Below are 19,539 nucleotides of genomic sequence, written 5' to 3' on the forward strand. Positions count from 1 at the left end.
TCAAACACCTGAAGTTAACAATCAGGAAGACATACATTGACCTAAAACCTAGCCTATGTCTGTATCTCAGAAGGATGGACAGAAGCAGAGCTCACAAGTCAGGCCAGGAGCCACTCACAGTGGCTGTTAACTGCTGCCTTTGAGTAATCTTGAAGAGTAAGATCTGAGATTCAGAGAATAACTTGACACAGATGTCAGCAAGACTGTGTTCCTAAGACTCACCACATGGAATTACCCTGTGGAACCTGATGAACACAAGGGGCCACATCTTTCAGGAACTCCTAAAGCCTCTACCCTCTACTGTGGGGACCTTAGTTTTGGAGCCCTAGTGGGGGAGATGTTGCATTTACCCCTTAGTTCTACTCTAGTTGCCCTGGCTGTCATTGCTGGACTTTTCTGGGCTTTAGTTCTAACCCATAAGACACTTACCAAGGACCCTGTTAGCTCCACAGAGCCTTTTTGTACACACACACACACACACACACACACACACACACACACACACACACACACAGAGGAATGGGGATGGTGCAGGGTGGAAAAGGCTTTTGTTGAAACAAAAGAGATGTGGGCTTAGGTCTGGCTTTCCGCCGAACTTGGGTAAATAATGCCAAATCTCTAGACCTTAGTTTTAGGAGGGGAAAGGATAAGTCTTTTAAAATAGTGTAAAGGGTGAATAGGATACGTACAAGACTTTTCAAATTTGTTTTACAACAGTTTTACATGTGTGTAAGTGTTCATGTGTGTGTGTACCTAGGGTTTTCCACATACTAGACATGTATTCTACCACTGAACTATATCCTCAGCCCTCTTTTTAATCTTATTTTGAGATAGGACCTTATTAGATTGCTTAGGCTGGCCTTGAACTCACTTTGTGACTCAGTCTTGCCTCACACTTTCAATCTTCTTACTCCAACCTCCCCAGTAGCTAGGATCATAGGCTTGCACCAACCACAAGGCTGCACAACTTGTTCCTGCCACAATGGTAGTTACAGAGACCATATGATCCTTAAACCTAAAATATCTATTATTTGGTTCTTTATAGGAAATTTTACTGACCCTTAATTTAAAGGTGAAAAACAAGATATAAGGGTGCTGGGGATGTAGCTTCAGTGGCAGAACCTTGGCAAAACTATGTGTTTGATCTCCAGTACAGCAAATAAAAAACAAAAAGACACCAAAAGACAAAAGACAAAGGAAAGATGTGGAGCGTCCTGCTGGAATTTAGTATGTTTTCTATGTAGGACACTATGAATCAGAAGCCACCTGTCTCCAGATGCACTACCTACAGAGCACTGGTTACAAGCAGCATGGGAACTGAATGGCTGACTGGGCCCATGTGACTGCTATTACTTTCTCTCTCACTACATAGAAGACAGCAGTAAGCTTCCTCTCCTTGGGCATACGAGCACTTAAAAACCACAAAAGCAAGAGCTAGACTGTGACTATGGTCTGTTCAGGGCTTCAAGATTCTAAAATTTTATAATTCTTTAACAAGCCAACAATACAGGCAGCTTTCTTTTATATGCCTGGAGAACATGCTCTGGAATTTCTAGTTTTCCCAGGGAAGATGCATCACTTCATCTAAGCCACAAAAGCAACCACATTACAAAGTAGGCTGTCCCTCCGCAGAGAATCAAAAGGCTCTAGGAGAATGCGGGAGAATTTGGTTTCCACATCTAAGAATAACCTTGTCAGAGAAAACAAGACACACACACTCAGAATACAAATCAGTATCTAAATAGCCATGGCAGCCAAAGAAAGGCTGGCCACAGTCTGTTTTGCATCTCTAGACGCTTGGGATAGGTAGGAAGCAGAACTGCAGAGCTGGGAGATGCTGCACGGAGAGTGACTGCGCACAGACCCGTGCTGTAACCACAGTGTGTCTCAAGCTTGCCAGCAGGGGCAGAGGATCTTCCTAAGGCTGCAGAAACCACCCAAGCTCAGGCCTTTTTCCTGAGATCCTTTGAGTCAGCTTCCGGTACTGAGAGTATCTTCATTTGGACTAGATCATTTCAGAGGGCATTTTTGAAGCCAACATTTTAAGTCCTTAGTATTTCAGTAGGACTTCTATGAGGACATCATCTGCATCCTGTCCACACCCCTGGGGAACACTGAAAATCTAGGGCTAATAGCCTGGGCTTAGACATCATATTTGTGTATCTTAGAGTAAAAGAAGCTGTTGGGTTTGTTGCAAAAACATCCCATGGATTTTTACTCAAATAAATTTAAACCCAACTCATTCCCTGGAGGGCTAGCTACTTTGAAATGAATGCAAAAATCTGAAGGCCACAGATTAGGAATTTGGGGATGCTATACCTTAAAGGCATTTGAGGCTTCCACTCAACCCTCTCCTATTCTGAGGAAGAACCTGTAACTTAGAAATGCATCAATTTTCCCAAAATTGCACAGCTGGTTCCAGAGGTCAGAGTTGATGTTGCCCTGGGCAGAGTTGTCTCTGAGTTAAATGTCTCTGCAATACGATCTTGGGCATCTGGCGTACTGGCCTTTGTATCCCCGTTTCACTAAAGGCAGTGTCATGAGACAAAGGGGTTCTATCACCAGAAGTGCCGGGCCTGTCTTATAAAGAGGTTTTGTTTATGACGCCTGCCTGTTGTTTGCCTCGGGTTCCTAGCTATAGTTTTAGGCTCTATCAAACGGGAGCCTATAAAGAAACTGTGTACATTAGCAAGATAAAGCCTCTATAGCCCGCTCTTCAACCCTGCTTCACCGGCATAAATCCTTTTCAGTTGTACAGCCCCCACTACCTTCAAAGACATTGATCTTCACATCAAGGATATCTTCTACACTAATTGGTTTATTGATCATCAGATTTATATATCGGGACAAAGCCTGGACAAAACAGCACTATATGTCTGAATCTTGTCTTGACCTCTAAATCTCCTTGTTGGTGGCTAAACACTAAAGCACTGAAAAGGTAGGAGGACACCTAATTATGAACAGGCTTTAGCAAGTATTGGTTACATTAGTGTGAATTTGTCAAAGCGCCCTGAATGTACTGTGGCACTAAAAAGCAACAAAATCTGAAGGTCTGGAGGAGCTTTTGTGAGCCTACATGAGTCAGTCAATCCCAAATCCATTTAAAAAATTACATCCATTTATATATTACTTGCTTGAAAGAGAGTGATACATTTTAGTCCTATCTAGAAACTTGACAGCCTGTCTGTGAGGGGAGGGCAGGATATGACTGCTGGACATTTCTGTGGGACTTTTACAAGACTTCAGCACAGAAGGTAAGGATTCTGACACTCAGAACTGCCTGGCTGCAGGAAGAGCTACCTCTGGAAGGAATGAGGCCCTCATTCCTAGAGATATGTGAGCAAAGCTTCGAGGCTAGCTTACTGATGAGGGCAGCTAGAGAGAGGACTCTGAGAAGGAAATAGGTACACAGCTCCAAAGTAAGGGAATCAAGAGGAGTCCAATCGCTAGCAAGGACTTTAAAGGGGACCTAGTCCAAGGCCACCATTTTACAGTTCAAGAGACTACTGGCCAAAACATAGCCATGAATTATCCACAGTTATATAGAATCAAGACTTGAGTCCTCTATCTTCCACCCCAGGCCTCCTTCTGCTCCACTGTAGTAACTGTGCCTTTACTCACCTACATCCACACTTGTGGACTATGTACATATCAATTTATAACTTTAAATATGTTCATTCAATTCTACCTGAAAAACTCCCCACGGCTGTCATTCCTCTCATTCCTCTTTTTGTGACCAAGTCTCACTATGTAGTTCAGATTGACCTAAAACTTGCTTTGTGGCCTATGAACTTATGATCCTCTTGCTTCAGCCTCCTGAGTGCTGGGATTACTGTGGGAGCCCATTTTCAGGTTCCTGGTGGCTTTACCCAGCAGGTCTGCGTAGAGGGGATGATTGGACCATGGGCCTGAGTGCAGGTGTCTGAGATGGTCTGCACTTGGCTGTGCTGCGGGGAGGTCTTTTGCTCCACCCCTTGGTGTTTCTATAAAAACCCTGGGGCAGAGACAGTCCGGGCCGTTGGACTAGGTTCCAGGCCCTCTCGAGGCTATTCTGTATTTTCTATCTGTTTATGTCTACACTCTAAATCCTTCTATCTAATATTTCCTGCTGCTCACACTCAGGAGCGCTCTAGGGAGCTGAGGGGTTGGTGGGTAGACGCCCCGCAGGTCATATGTGCTGAGCTACCACACCCACTTCATCTGTCTTTTGACAAAGAATAAGAAATCGAATCCTAGTTTGAAAGTTATTTTTGTCCAGTTGTGCTACCATATTAGTTATACAGCGTTGGGTATATTGCCTTTTGAACCTCTGAGCTTTCAAAGTGGGGTAAAAGTCCACCCAAACTTTATAGGACTATAATCTTCATTGAACAAGGAGCTGATTTTGAAAGGTACACCATGCTGAGTTACATGTTGACGTGTAAGGACAGTGACAAGGGGGAGAAAATAACATTGGTTTTGTTGTTATTGTTGTTTGTTTTTTTAAAGGCTTATACCATGTAGCCTTGGCTGGCCTAGAAATCACTGTGTAGACCAGGCTAGCTTTTATCTTACTGAGAGACCCATCTGCCTCTGCCTCCAAGTGGAGGATTACAGGTATGTGCCAGGCTCGACACTGGATAGTTTATTTATTTTTAAAGATTTGTTCTTATTTAATGTGTATGAATTTGACTATGTGCATGTATGGGCCCCATATTTGTGCCTAAAATACACAAAGAGGCCAGAAGAGGGCACTGGGTTACCCGAACTGGAGTTACAGATGGTGGTGAGCTACCATATGGGTGTTGGGAACTGAACCTGGGACCTCTAGAAGAGCAGCCAGTGCTCTTAACTGCTGAGCCATCTCTCCAGCCCCAACACTGGGTATTTTACACTTGATCTCAGCCAAAAGGCTGAGAAGCAATGACACTGGCTATTTAAAAGAAAAGAAAACTAATTCCATGAGTTTTCCTAGCTCACTAGTCAGTTACTTTTCTACAACATCCTGCTAAGGGCTTGTTCAGCTCCTGCTGGCATAAACTCAGAAGCCAGCTCTCATCACATCCAAAGCCAGCCATTCCCATGCCCAAAAGTTACCACAGGCACAAGTTCTTCCACTCAGTCATTTCTAAACGATGGTCCTTATTGGAATCATTTGTGTTACCAATTAGCTGTAAAGGTGACAACATCAGTCACCTCACTGAGCTTCAGGCTGAACATGACCAATCTGTGTGCTGGCGTCTGTCCCTGTCATACCGTGTTCCCACAGTGTAGCTTACATGAAGTAGGGCAGTGTTTCTTATACAGAGGACAGTTTTCTTCACCAGAGGAATATTGAGCCCTATCTGGAGACATTTTTGGTAGTGATAATGGTGCTTTGCTACTGGCATCTAACACAGAGACACTACCGTTGCCGCTAAACATCCTACCATACATAAGAAAGAATTCATCTGTCCCAGATGCCAGGAGTGCTAAGGTCAAGAAACCCTGTGCATGGGAAGACACACACAAAGCCTTCAACTGTTCTTTGATCCTTTCCCCTAAAATGAAGTAACAGTCTTTCACAAAATCAACTTCTTGGCCCAGGAGTGCTCCTCCCTCACCTCTATGGGTATCTTAAAGCTGAAGGCATGATCAAAGATGTTCATCTTTCTTGAATGACAAAGGCCAATTTTTTTTTTTGCATGAGTAGGAGAACCTCTTAAAAGCGTTTATACTAAAAATGTCATTTTAAAAATTCCCTTTCCTTTCTTCCTAATGAACAAATCAGTCCCGACCAAGGGGAACAAGGAAAGGAGGAGACAGGCTGTATTTACTGAAAGCCGCAGAGGATGCTTGGTAAGTTCGGTTCTCGGTCCCGGTGTCCACTGGGAGGTGGAAGGTGCCTTCAGTGCCACAGGAAGATGAGTTCTGTGGCCAGGCCTGTTTCATCAGCAGAGTGGCTTAAGGGAAGACACAAGAATGGCATTAGGCAGAAGTAAGAAGTGGGCCCCACCATTTACAGACACAAAAGCAAGGGTCTTGTGCTAGACAGAAACATAACTCAAGGAGCCTGCTCAGACACACAGAATGATTCAGCCTTTTTGAGATGGGATAGTGGGTTGGAAGGAGTACTGAAGTAAGCTTCCAAATGACTTAAATCCAAGGAAACATACACTTCAATACTGAAAATCAGGAGTTTTTTTCTACCTATGATTAAAACCACGAAAATGCCCATGGCTTCACCATCTTCCACCTGACCTTCTGATCTAAGACTGTGGTATATTCTTCTATTACTTTCTCATTAACATGAAGCAACTTGAACTTCTTTAGCAGTGTACTGGGTCAGATTAACTGAGTCTTAAACAATTCCTTCTGGTTTGAAATCTTATCTGAAGGTATGGTTAATAAGTTGTGAGCTGCACCAGGTGTGGTGGTGCATTCCTTTAATCCCAGCACTTGGGAGGCAGAGGCAGGCGGATCTCTGTGAGTTTGAGGTCAGCCTAGGCTACATAGAGAAACTCTGTCTTGAAAAACCCAAACCAAAAACAGACAAATGAAAAAAAAGTTGTGAGTTACTTCCAAAGAAAAAGTAACAAGTAACTACCATTTTATGTGAACCTTGCTGGAACAGTGCCTCCTCTAAGAGACTGAGCTGTGGCCATGGCAGCCAGAAAGGCCTGGACTCTGAGGCTGCACTATCAACTATGCAATGGGGCACTCCTTGCCAACTCCTGCTGCATACCAGCCACGATGAGATAGATACACCTTTTGCACATGTCTGAAAATCTCCTAATGTGCTGCTGGATACTCCAACTGAGACAGTGCCTCATGAGTTAGAGATGACCCTTTGGCCATTATCAAAGTGTCGAAATTGGGTTAGGTATGTTACAGAAATTAGTTTGAAATCTGGAGAGACTTTCCAGGACAGCTCAAAGCTCAACTTGAGAAATTTCATTAAGTGTTTTAGAAGTGGGGAATGCTTAAAAAACTTACCGTCATGGTATCCTGAGGGAAAGGAGAAAGAGGAAATAGGGAAATGCAAAAAGGAGTGAGGGAGGGAGGAAAGGAGAGGAGAGAGGGAGGGAGAGAGGGAGGGAGGGAGGGAGGGAGGGAGGGAGGGAGGGAGGGAGAGAGAGAGAGAGAGAGAGAGAAGAAAGGAAGGAAAACTATCTTTTCAAATACCAGAAGAGACATGTTTTTGATCCAAATTTCTATTTTTATGGTTAAAAAAAGGATTATTTTTTTCTTTATAACATCTTTTACATTCTAATAAGATCTTGGGAGTCCTGGACACAGTGTTTTAAAGTATGTTAACAGAAGTAGGGCTGGACTGGCAACAATCAGATGAACTTGAAATATTTTAATATGGGGTAAGGAAAGACAGGGAAGCCTAAGAAGAAAGTATGCTGGTCATATTGATTCCTTCAGGGTCTGCTACCTCCAGAGAGATTCTACAACATCTTTGCTGCCTGGTTTACAGCTAACATCTCTGTTCCTTCTACCACAGAATTGTAATGGCTAGAGAAGGCTGTGGGTTCTGCTGTTTTTTTCTGAACTAGAACAGAATGTGGCTGCATAGGCTGACTCTGCTTGCATTAATGGCCCGCAGTATATACAGCAAATGCTGAGGAATGAGAAGGAAATCATGGGCAGGAAAGTGACACTAAAAGGAGAATCTGGCAAGAGAAACGGAGACAGCACAACTCCATGTAGAGCCCAGAGCCCTTGCTAGACAGCCAGACACAGTTGTGTAGCCCCTGCAGGAGGAGGGAGTCTGCTTCCAATAAACATCTTCAGGGTCTTTCTCCAGAGGGTGGAAGGACCCAATTCGTGTCAAAAAACCTTATCACAATGTCTCCAAATTCAGGGATTGACATTCCATGTGTCTGGAAGTCCATAACCATCCCCAAACAACTCCCCGCTGTGTCGAATATGTAGCTCTGAGAAGTCAAATAGAGCAATTCCATGCCCTAAGATCTCAGTGAGGCTCTACCAAGGACCAAGAGGTCTAAATTTGGCCGTAAGAATTTGGAAAATTTAGAAGTCTTGATTTGTTCCATTTTTGGTTGTTGTTTTTTTTTTTTTTTTTTTTTTCCTTCTTCTGAGTGGGGCATACTTATAATTTTCATTATAAGCCAAGAGTCTGACAATTGCCTGAAGGACTGTGTGACAACTGAAGTTAAATCAAAATTAGCCACAGAGTACTGAGGCCTAATTGCACTCAGCACTGAGGGGAGTGCCACGGTGGACAGGAACACACGTGGGTTACGTCACTGCACACAAGGTACTTACGGTCTACTGGGGATGCAACTCAGCCACACATCAACCAGGGAGTGAACAAGACAGCATGTCATAGTAAAATAATGTTGCAGATTAATCGGGAAAGAAGCAAGTGCCATTGTGTCATTGATTGTCTTTCCTAGGTGATCGCTTAGGCTAAACTTTACATTTTCCAAATAAAAGGGATGTTTCTTCTAGTTTTATTATATGCTGAAAGCAAACAGCATTTTCTGCATCTTTTATTTTGTTTTTGTTTTGTTTTTGTTTGTTTGTTTGTTTGTTTTTTGAGACAGGGTTTCTCTGTGTAACAGCCCTGGCTATCCTGGATCTCGCTCTGTAGACCAGGCTGGCCTTGAACTCACAGAGATCTGCCTGCCTCTGCCTCCCAAGTGTTGGGACTAAAGGTGTATGCCACCACACCCGGCTGTATATTTTCTTTATGCTAGAATAGTTAATAATGTAAATAATTAGATAAATGTGAAAACTAAATGAAAATGAATTTTTAGCAGTCAACTTAACCTCTTCAATAACTGTATGATTCTGTTTCTCTGTTCAATTCTACAGTAATCCTTTCTGATAGTGGTAGCAATAAAAATGCAGAGCTCAGCTTCTGCATGAAACCAATCCCAAATGAATGAAGCTTTTTTTTTTTTAAACTTTATTTTAATTTTATGTGCATTGATGTTTTGCTTGCATGTATGTGTGAGGGCACCAGATCCACCAGAACTGTAGTTACAGACAGTTGTGAGCTGCCATGTGGGTGCTGGGAACTGAACCTGGGTCCTGTGGAAGAGTAGTCAGTTCTCTTCACTACTGAGCCATGTCTCCAGCCCCTGAATGAAGCTTTTAGCAGCATGGCAATAGCAAGGGCTCTCTGTCAGGCAGACCTGTTTTGGGATGCTGAAAAGGAACTACTTCCTAAAAATGTTTTATCCTTTGACTTTTAAGCTATAGTTAAGTACAGGTGTACCACATATGAAAACATTATTAATCTGTTCACTTAAGACTTTATGTACTTATTATAGATGTGTAAAAAGGGCAGAGAGGGGGAAAAACAGAACCATGTGGAGGGCTATGACCCCTGTCACAGCAGGCTGCCCACATCTAGCTGCTGAGTTGTTCACTTCCTGGATATGGAACCCTCACGCCCTTTGACACTAGAACAATCTGTTAAACACATTTACAAAGAAAGGCAGCAAGGGACCATCATCCTGAACCAGGTACTGAGTCAGTAAATCTGAGATACAGCCTGGGCTCTGCCGTTTACTAGTTGTGGGACCTTGGGCAAATCACTTAATTGTCTGAGCTTTATTTCTGTTGTATTGTAAACTGGCAGTACTAATCACCCCCTGGTTGCTTCGCAGTATTGACAGATCATCAGTCTTAATGGTTTCTAGTTCTGGTAGCTATACGCTTCCATCCTTACAGTTGTGGCCAACTCCAGTTGGAACTCTAATTGTCTCTTACCTCAGCCACTTCAACTGCTTGCTTCTTAATGCTTTGGGTTTGTTTGTTTTAACTTGTCCCTTCTAATCTCCAAGCAATAGCCATACTGGTCTAAAACTCTAAGCCGAATTATAAAACTCTTAGAAACATTCCATGGCTCTCTGTTGCCTACAGGCTGCAGATTCAACTCTGCATTCGAGACTCCTCTGACCTAATACTGATGGTCTCTTGTGGTTGAACTGAAATATTTTACATTGGCTCATAAGTCTAAGCACTTGGTCTCTGGTTGGAGTTTGGTATTTTGGAAGGTTGTGGAACACCTTTAGGTGGCAGAGCCTTGGGAGAAGTAGGTTTTATAGGCTGGTGCTACTTCTTGACCACTGTCTTCTTCCTGACTGACACATCTTTCTTGGTTCTCTAATCTTATCACTCTCCAACCTACACTACTGTGCACAAACTCTTATCATCCCCGGAGTCTGCAAAGGAGCTTTACTTCTCTACGGTTTTGTCCACTCTACTAGCTCTCCTGGCACATTCCACCTGGTACACAGGAATTAAGTAATCAATCATGAGTTAAAGACTCAATTCTACTATGAAGTCTTTTCCTCTGCCTACTCTCTGACCACATCATCCACATAATTGACTATTCCAGTTCCTGTGAGTCTTACAGGTCTCTGTACCTGGTTGCCTTGAATGTCTTCCCAATAAATTGTAAGTTTCTAGAGAATGGGGACCTTGTCTTACTGGTCTTTGTATCTTCACAGGGCCAATATAAGGCCTGGCATAGAACACTCTGAAGTGCTCTATCCACACTTCTTCTCATTAGATGTTCTAAATCAGTGGTTCTCAACCTTCCTAATGCTGCGACCTTTAATACAGTTCCTCATGTTGTGGTGACCCCAACCATTAAATTACTCTTGTTGCTACTTCATAACTATAATTTTGCTACTGTTATGAATTGTAATGTAAATATCTGTGTTTTCCTGTGGTGTTAGGTGACTCCTGTGAAAGAGTCACTCAACCCCAAAGGATCGTGACCCACAGGTTGAGAACTACTATTTTAATTGGAAGGGTGAGTAAGCATGTAGCCTTCTCTAACTTTTTAGAGTCTTTGTTTGAGTTCATATATTCTGCACCAAACAAACAAACAAACAAACAAACAAACAAAAACCAGCCTCTCATAAGTAGTAAGTGAAACAGTTCTGTAGCTAGCACTATTGAAATAATAACAACTATAAGAGGATGAGACATTGGCATTTAAAAGAACCTTGAAATCATGTGACATGAAAAACTTTATGGCCTGGGGACATTAGCAAGTTGCCCAAGATCACACAGCCCACAGCAGTAGTGAAAAGAAATTTCACAGCTCATCTTCTGAAAGAAGTACCATGCATAAAGATGGTACTTTTCACTTTTCAACATCAAGATTAAAAGTTGGGAAAACATTCAAAGATTTTTACAAAAATATCATGAGCAGCCCAGGTGAGTGTGGTAAAAGTGGCAAGTTTCTCCCATGGTCCCTTACTGTCTATGACAAGAAGGACCTAGTCAAGTTACACTGCTGGGACCCTCACAGGTGCCCAGAAGTTCCCGTGGTGCCTTGGGCCTGGAGTCCACACTGCCCAGAGAACTCAACTCAGATCTCTCACCCACTGGCACACTTGGCCCATACCTTTCATCATTCAGAAAAATGCTCCAAAAATGAAGCTAGAGCTCAAGATCAGGATGACAGCAACAGAGTGTTTCTAAAGTCAACCAGGTCTTCAAACATGTCAGACTGCTAATGGAAATGGAAAATCTGATCCTGGGGCCATCTGACTGTGTTTTAGGGTCTAATAGACATAATCAAGGGGCTCCTCAGAGCCTACCATAAAGCCAACAGAGGAGCCACACACAGGCCCTAGAATTTCCATTCATTTGTTTCATTTGTTTGAATCAGGCAGCCAGGTTAGGGTGTGAGACGCCTTTTAGTGCCATGATCCTTTATTACTGCCCTATGGGAATGGTTTATGTGTGTCTCCAACCCATGATTTTTGCACCATCAGACATGTTCCTGCATGCTATAGGAACTGCTGCTGAGCCACCTGGGGGAGCCCAAGCCTAGGAGGTGGGATTTGGGGAGGAAAGGAAAGGGAATCTACCATTGTTACAAGATAACACATTCATAGGCCATAATACAGATGAGGAAAAATAGCTCTCCTACCATAAGCTGAATGCAGGAACTGAAACTCTGTTGGATAGAAATGTTAGTTGAAATTACCACTAAGAATTTGTGCAAAGTTGTACATATTGCAGTTATATAACAGACTTGTTTCAAGATAGCAGTTTCCCCCAGGTTGCATAAGAAGCAGTGAATGGAGAGAACGGGAAATACCTCCCCCTGGAAAGGGTGACAGACTTGCCATCCAGGAAAGTTCATTAGTTACAGAGAAGCACCTCCTTGGATGCCACAGGATCTTCCAGAGAAGTGACTGAAAATTGCCTGGATATGAACAGGCATAAGGTCCTGTTCTTTGCTTGTCCATATTAAGACCATTTCAATTCTCCCAAGAACTGCTGAGGGATTTCAAGCATGATAGAGACTACAATGAGGAAGAAATAAAGGCTCAGGGGACAATTAATGGCCATCACAGGCCTCTCTGAGAACTAGGTTCAATGTAGAGACATTCTATCTAGGACAGTGTTATGCTGTAGAAGGAACATGACTATGGGGTCAGACAAATGGGTTTGAATCTCATATCCATGGCATTTTAAATCTAATTCTGAAAGTTACTTTATCTTCTCTGAGCTAAACTGGAGGCAAGAAACTCTAGCTTACAAGACAAAGGTAAAAAGGTGCATTTGTAACTTGCCTTACACAGAGCTTCAGTGTGCAGGTGTTTAGAAACAGATTATTTTCCTCTACTTTGCCCCAAATTTGTAATATACAAAATGGGAATGGAAAAATCATATGCATACTTCAGTGGGATTATAATTCAAATGAAACAAGAGGTGAGAACATGCTTCTTATGAGAGTTTTGATGTTAGTTTTCTATTTATCCTTTTCACTTTCAAGTTACACTATCAGGAATATGATAAACCCTTTGCTCCCTGGATTCTGAAAAAGAAGTCTTGGCCAGCTTTTGCCTCCTGTGAAGTTAAATACCTAAATATGATCCCTGAAATTGGCAGGCACTTGGGAAGAAGTCTAGGTACCCACATAGCTTTCAGAACCAATGAAAGAATGAGCTTTCCTCCTGTATCCTGAACAGATGAACCTAAGGGAACACAGAGCTACTAAAAAGAGCTCTCTGTGAGCAATTTCTTGGTCTCCTTGAAGTAACTGAAGGAAATTTAAATCTTCATGGCTGGCTCCTTGCAGGCACCTCCCTGAATCACAAATGGCCAGCTCTGGCAAGAAGCTGAGATTCACTTTTAATGTTCTCTCTGATCTTGAGCCTTTATGGCAGGAACTTCCCCCGCTAATAGTCAGACCTGTGAAGGTAGAGTTCAGCATCACAAAATATGAAACAGACCCCGCTATGAGCATGTAAGCATGAGGGCATGGGCATGTGTGTGTGTGTGTGTGTATGTGTGTGTGCGTGCACGTGAGATCTCCCCCAAAGTCACACAAACATCTGAAACAATTTCAGTGTGATACCTCTTCTTTCCTTCCCTTCCTTCCAGATTTTGGGGTAAAGATGGCCTTGAACTCCTGATCTGCCTGTCTCCAATTCCCAAGTGTAGGGATAAGGGGTGTATGTCACTTCACCTGGCCAGTTGGGCTGTCTAACACAATGCACTAGTACTATCCTTTATTGTGGATTTCTGAGCAAATGGTTTGGCTTAATCATAGATTAGAAGTATGTTGACTTTTTAAAGTATTAATCAGGTTGGATAAAGGCTTATTATTATTATTATTATTTCACTTTACTATTGAAACATAATACTCTACCTACACCTGCAGCTTTCCAGGCTGTCCTTGTTTTTAACAATCTCAGACTCCTCTCTGCACTGCCTTGTTCTCCAGCCTGGCTGTTCCTGTCAAACACCCCAGTGCTTTCCACTGCCTCAGCAGGCACAGGTGGTTAAGAGTTCAGGTACCGTAGCAGGATGCCAGAATGCGGTTCTAGTTGCTGAACTTCTCTAAGTTTCTATTTTCCCAGTTGGAAATTGTGAAAAACAAAGTTTTCAGTTTGTTGTAATATAAAACAAATTAATACCCATAAAGAGCTTCAAATTGTTGCCGACACAAAGGAAACATTGAATTAATTGTAGTTTTTTGTTTTTGTTATTTTAAGGGTCTCATTATGTAGAGCTCGCTGTCCTGGAATTACTATATAGACCAGGCTAACCTGGAACTCACTCATAGAGATCCACTTGCTTCTGCCTTCCAAATGCTGGGATTAAAGGCATACACTACCATGCCTGGTCTTTTAATAGAGTATTTTATTCCTGCCAATTACTTGCCAAATTGATCCTTAAATAATCCTAAAATCTCTCAGCAGAAGTGCTGAATACTATGAGAAAGTAGCTCACCACTAGGGATTAGAGCCTGAACCAACTCGGGTCTTCAAATGAGTGCTAGTCCTGAGCTGCCCCACACCGTGAGGCACTCTACCTCCTCCTGTCACTCAACTTCCCAAACAAGGAAGGGAACTGAAACAGGAGCCCTGTGTGGCAGCTGCTGGGAGACCCAGCTCTGTGTTGCTCTGTACCTGTGACTTGTCTTCTACTTGCTCCTTCCCACAAGTGTGCACTTAATCACACTGACACCCTAAACGCCCCTTCACCTGCACATCCCCTTCCACACTGTACCTTTTTTTCTTTTCTTGGTAGCCGAGTTTCTGGAAAGCATACTCTCATACTTCTTTCTTCAGGAGAAGTACATCACTTCTCCTGACTTGTTCACTGCACTCTGCTTTCCAGTCTCACAGCCCCCCTGACCTCAGTGAGGTCTCTAGGATTTCCACTATGAAGACTTCGTGACCTCACCTGAACAACTGCCACAACTCAACTCCCCCTATTTTAGGCTAGTTTACAAAGCCAACTCACAGATTTCACAGTACTTGGATTGAAATCACTTATGTACTGTGATATTGCATAATGTTCTCTTAGTTTTTAAGACAGAACTCATTACTTTGATTTTTTTATCAGATAATTTGTGTAGCTTTTATATTGTAGCTGCCTACTATTACAGATCTGGGATAGTGGAATAATGTATCTTACTTATTTAAGGAAATAGAAAAATCAACACTGAGCTGTCATTAAAAGATTAGTCCACAGGTCACTGTTCCCCTTAACAAATTCTTTCAGGGCAGTAATGGCAGCTTCCTCAAATGAGCATCACCCACAGTAACTTCTAGAATGGTTAAGGCTTGTATAATTAATTAATAGGGCCCAAATAAATACCTGTTGTGTTGGTTAATTTGGCTGGATTAAGAAACATCTAGAAACCTGGTAAAGCACACCTCTAGGTGTATGTGTAAAGGTGTTTCTAGAGATGACTAGGTCAAGAGAGCTTTGACTAATGAATCATTTAATCCACCTATGCATTCCAAATTGGAATAGATTATGAGGAAATGGTAGAACGTCCTGTCTAGAGGGAGGAAGCAGGTCATGGGTGTGCCCCTCAGGGCTGTATCTTGCCCAGGTTCCATTATATTACCACTTTCTACTTCCTGTCAGCCATGAAGTGAACAGCTCCCTTCTGCCACACATTTCCAGCACCATTTCCAGCATCATGATGTTCTCCCCAAGCACATGGGACCAAGAGACTATGAGCTGAATCTTGTGAAATGACAAACTAAAACATATTTTTCTTCACTTGAGTTGTTTTCTCAGGTGTTTTGATCATAGTAGAACAAAAGTAACTAATAGCGCAGGACATGTCTATCATTACTTACTATGCATAAACAATTTCTTCTGGGGGGGGGTTGGCATGTTCTCATGTAGCTCAGGCTAGCTTTGCATTTGCTATGTAGCAGAGGCTACATTTCAACTTTTGATCCTCTGCTTCTATCTCCCAAGTATTGATATTACAGATGTTTACCACCATGCCTTCCTAGAATAGTCTGCAGCTACACAAACAAGCCAAAAGAAAAATAAATGAGGGAGCTGCCTGTAACTTCACAGCATGTATGTAATATGATAATAATTCCAGGGCTCAAATATAGGTCTACAAATACAGCCCATGCTCTTTTCTGTCTTAAACACCTCAGAAGAAAGAGATACCTACAGAATGAGTACCAGATTGGCACAGAAAAGCACAGGACAGGAAATCTGTCCAAGATTGTAGTCTATAAGCTGTTGTCAGTTAACAGGTAATGTGAGATGGAACAGCTCTTTCTCCAGGATGTCTTAATCACAAAGGAGGTTGAATTAAAGAATCCCTGGGGGCTTTTCAATTCCGTAATATTCACTAAATAAGAAATGGGGGGTTGGGGATTTAGCTCAGTGGTAGAGCACTTGCCTAGCAAGAGCAAGGTCCTGGGTTTGGTCCTCAGCTCCGGGGGTGGGGGGTGGGGGGGATTGGAGGAAGGAGGATGTGACATTTAAGGTCTTTCCAAATTAGTTCTTTGTAGTCTGTAGTTCAGATTCATCCAGTCCCTCTCAGTCTATGCTTCAACCATTTCTGCTAGTTCTAGGCTCAGCAGTAAGGTTCCATGCCTCCACTGTGCCTTTACAGGCATGCTCTGCCCTGTAATGTGCCCTCCTCCCCTGTGTGCTTCTAAAGGCACCTCCTACTTCTGCCTGCCTTAAGTCTCTACTGTTAGTTCCTTTGTGAAGTCCTAACTATCACCTCCAGGTAGACTGTGGTTCTGCATCTGTTCTTTATATATTACTGTATTGTAGAAAAATTCATCATTATTAATATGCCAGGGTCCAAAATTAACTATGAGCTCCTTCAGGCAAAGATGACAACTCTTATTTTTTCTATCCCATTATAGAGGACATTCAACAAATGCTTAGTGAGTGAGTAAAGAACTTACGTAAAATCACCTGCAACCCTAAGGTAAGTGGTTACATATGAATTTCGGAAAGGTGAGGTGACTTGTCCAGGGCTATATACCTAGGGCTATATACCTAGGGAGAAGACTAACCTGGTTTCAAACCCAGGACTTCCAAACCATAGTGCCCATTCCCTCTCCTGATCATGGGTGTTAAGCACTAACTGAGCCCAGGAGTTAGATCAGTGGTTAAAACACCAATAACACTCCTGGCCCCAAACAGGAAGAAAAAAAGATCTTTTCAATAATTTCTTTCAGTTTTTTTGTTTTTGTTTTTTGATTTCTTTCTTATTATGAACTCGAGCTGGCCTCAGACTTGTGGCCCAAGCCTCCAAGTGCAGAGATTTTAAGTGTATGCCATCGTGCCTAGCACCTCCTTCAGTATTTCAAACCCATTTCAATCTCTCTGTTCAAGAAGTGTTACATGTCTTCTGTTTCTGAAAAACAAGCAAATTGTCTCAGCCTGTAAAAAGGCTCTTTACTCTGGTGGCAAGTCTCTCACTCTATTCCAAATTTACACCCCAGAGGGAGAGGGAAGGAGAAGGAAGGGAATGGAGGGAGGGAGAAAGAAAGAAAGAGTGATTCCCAATGGCAGCCTCAGGCAAAACCGAGGGAAACATTAATTTGGACACTGCTTGAGAGAGATGAAGCAGTCTCATGTATTCCAGCACAGAAAAAGGGGGCCACCCTCAAGTCCCAGGGACAACGAAGGGACTCGACTCTACTCCACCCCAAGGCTGTCCTGCCCCAGTTCCCAGAGGGAATTCCCAGGAGAATCGAGCCACAACTGTCTGACTCCAGGGCAGTCTCAAAAGAAGGGCCAACTGGAGGATTTGTTTCACAAGTGGAGGCTTGCTTCCACCCTCCTCACCACTGCGCTCCCCCGTTCCTTACCTGGAGCATAACTGGGGCTGTTGGTCGGGTAGAGGCTGGGATTGTAGGCAGGGGCAGCTGCCGGGTAGGCTGTGGGGTAACCTAAAAGACATATAAGAAAAGTCTCATTTAGTTAGGCAAGGGGACTAGGCAGGCTTGGCTTTCAGTCTCTTCACAGGTTATTTCTGACTATATACACAGTGATCAGAAAATTAACTCGTATACTATTTGGGCAATTCAGAACACTTCATTACTTTCTTAGTGTTATACAACTGTCCTCTGTATGTTCCTAAAAACGTTTCTACCATCTCAAATAGAAACTCTGTAACCACTGGTAACTCCCAAGCCTCTAGTCCTCACTGGTAATCTCATCTACTTTTAAAAAGTTATTTCTAGAATTCATTTCTAAAGAAATGATCAGATCTGGGCTGGAAAGATGGCTTAATGGTTACAAGCACTGGCTGTTCTGCCAATGGCTTTGGGTTCAATTCCTAGCACCCACGTGGCAGCTCACAACCACTCCAGTCTTAGGGAATCTGACATTCTCTTCCGGTCTCTGTGGGCACCAGGCATGCACATGATGCACAGACATACATACAGGTAAAATAACTATTTACATAAAAATAAATAGGATTTTGAAAAAAGGTGTCTCCGAGATTTTTTTTAGTTTTTTTTCTCCAGGTTTTAAAACCTTTTACTTGTATATTTTTAAATGTATACTCTAATTAAATTAAAGTCATTTGAACATAAAAAATTGGCACTGGGGGCTGGAGACATGGCTCAGTGATTAAGAGCACTGACTGCTCTTCCAGAGGACCCAGGTTCAACCCCCAGCACCTACATGGCAGCTCACAACTGCCAAGATCTGACAGCCTCACACAAACATACATGGCAAGCAAAACACCAATGCACATAAAATAAAAATAAATTATTTTTTAAAAATTGGCACCGCATTTTACAGACCTCAGAATACCTTAGGCCTCTTGCATTTTACTTGAGATTTTTAACCAGCATGCAAGTTCTCCTTCCCTGCCAGCCAGACTGCCAGGCCAGCCTTCACTGTCAGGGCTGCTTGATTCTTTTTTTTTTTAAATTTATTTAATTAATTAATTTATTTTTTGGATTTTTCGAGACAGGGTTTCTCTGTGTGGCTTTGGAGCCTATCCTGGAACTCGCTCTGTAGACCAGGCTAGCCTCGAACTCACAGAGATCCACCTGCCTCTGCCTCCCGAGTGCTGGGATTAAAGGCGTGCGCCACCACTGCCCAGCACTGCTTGATTCTTTAATGTGAAAGGGGTAGTACTGTCATTTAAACTTGACCCAAACCTCTTTGCTGCTCGGAAAATCAAACAGCTAAAAGTACTAAAATTGGAGGCTGGAGAGATGGCTCAGCAGTTAAGAGCACTGGCTGCTCTTCCAGAGGATGTGGGTTCAATTCCCAGGACTCACAAAGCAACTAACAACTATCTGTAGCTCTAGTTCCAAAGGATCTGGTGCCTCTTCTGGCTTCTGTCTGCAGTGCACAGACATATATGCAGGCAAAATACTTATACACAATTTAATCAATTAATTAATAAAAAAGGAAAAAAATCAGGAGGCAATGCTTGTGGGACATGCAAGGCATACTGATAATATCAGCCTATTTTGCTTCTCCTGTTTCAGCCTTTCTTTTGAAGGCAGAAGATTTTTTTTTCCCTTGCATTTCTGTCTTCTTCGATTTCAACTTATGAAATTTTGCAATTTTACTCATACTGAGTTTGTCACACATGGCTGCCAGAGTAAGGTGTGTGAAAGAGAAGAGTCTGGCATGGACAGTGGCTGCCAGTGAGTGTTGTTTTGTTTTGTGATAGGGTTTTTCTTTGTAGGTCAGGCTAGACTAGAACTCCTAATTCTTTGGCCAATCCTTGGGCTGGGATTGCATGTATGAGCCACTCCACCAGCTTCATAGTGAGGGTTCGAGGGCTAGTCTCACAATTCATCCATTCACTAA

At 42.7% G+C, this 19,539-nt stretch overlaps 1 protein-coding gene across 2 annotated transcripts in view; it reads right to left on the reverse strand.

Moving 5' to 3' along the window:
• Fam168a (family with sequence similarity 168 member A) overlaps positions 1-19,539 on the reverse strand; it is a 135,972-nt gene that overhangs the window by 9,872 nt on the left and 106,561 nt on the right. Inside the window, exons 3-5 of one of the 2 annotated variants that reach the window (XM_059270406.1) lie at positions 17,571-17,651; positions 11,891-11,917; positions 5,796-5,921 (exon numbers count right to left, since the gene is read on the reverse strand). In XM_059270406.1, the coding sequence (XP_059126389.1) occupies positions 5,796-5,921; positions 11,891-11,917; positions 17,571-17,651 (234 nt within the window). The remainder of the gene's footprint in view (positions 1-5,795; positions 5,922-11,890; positions 11,918-17,570; positions 17,652-19,539) is intronic. The other variant, XM_059270411.1, reaches the window with a different exon arrangement.

This window comes from Peromyscus eremicus, chromosome 1, assembly GCF_949786415.1.
Source record: "Peromyscus eremicus chromosome 1, PerEre_H2_v1, whole genome shotgun sequence".
Taxonomy (NCBI): Eukaryota; Metazoa; Chordata; class Mammalia; order Rodentia; family Cricetidae; genus Peromyscus; species Peromyscus eremicus.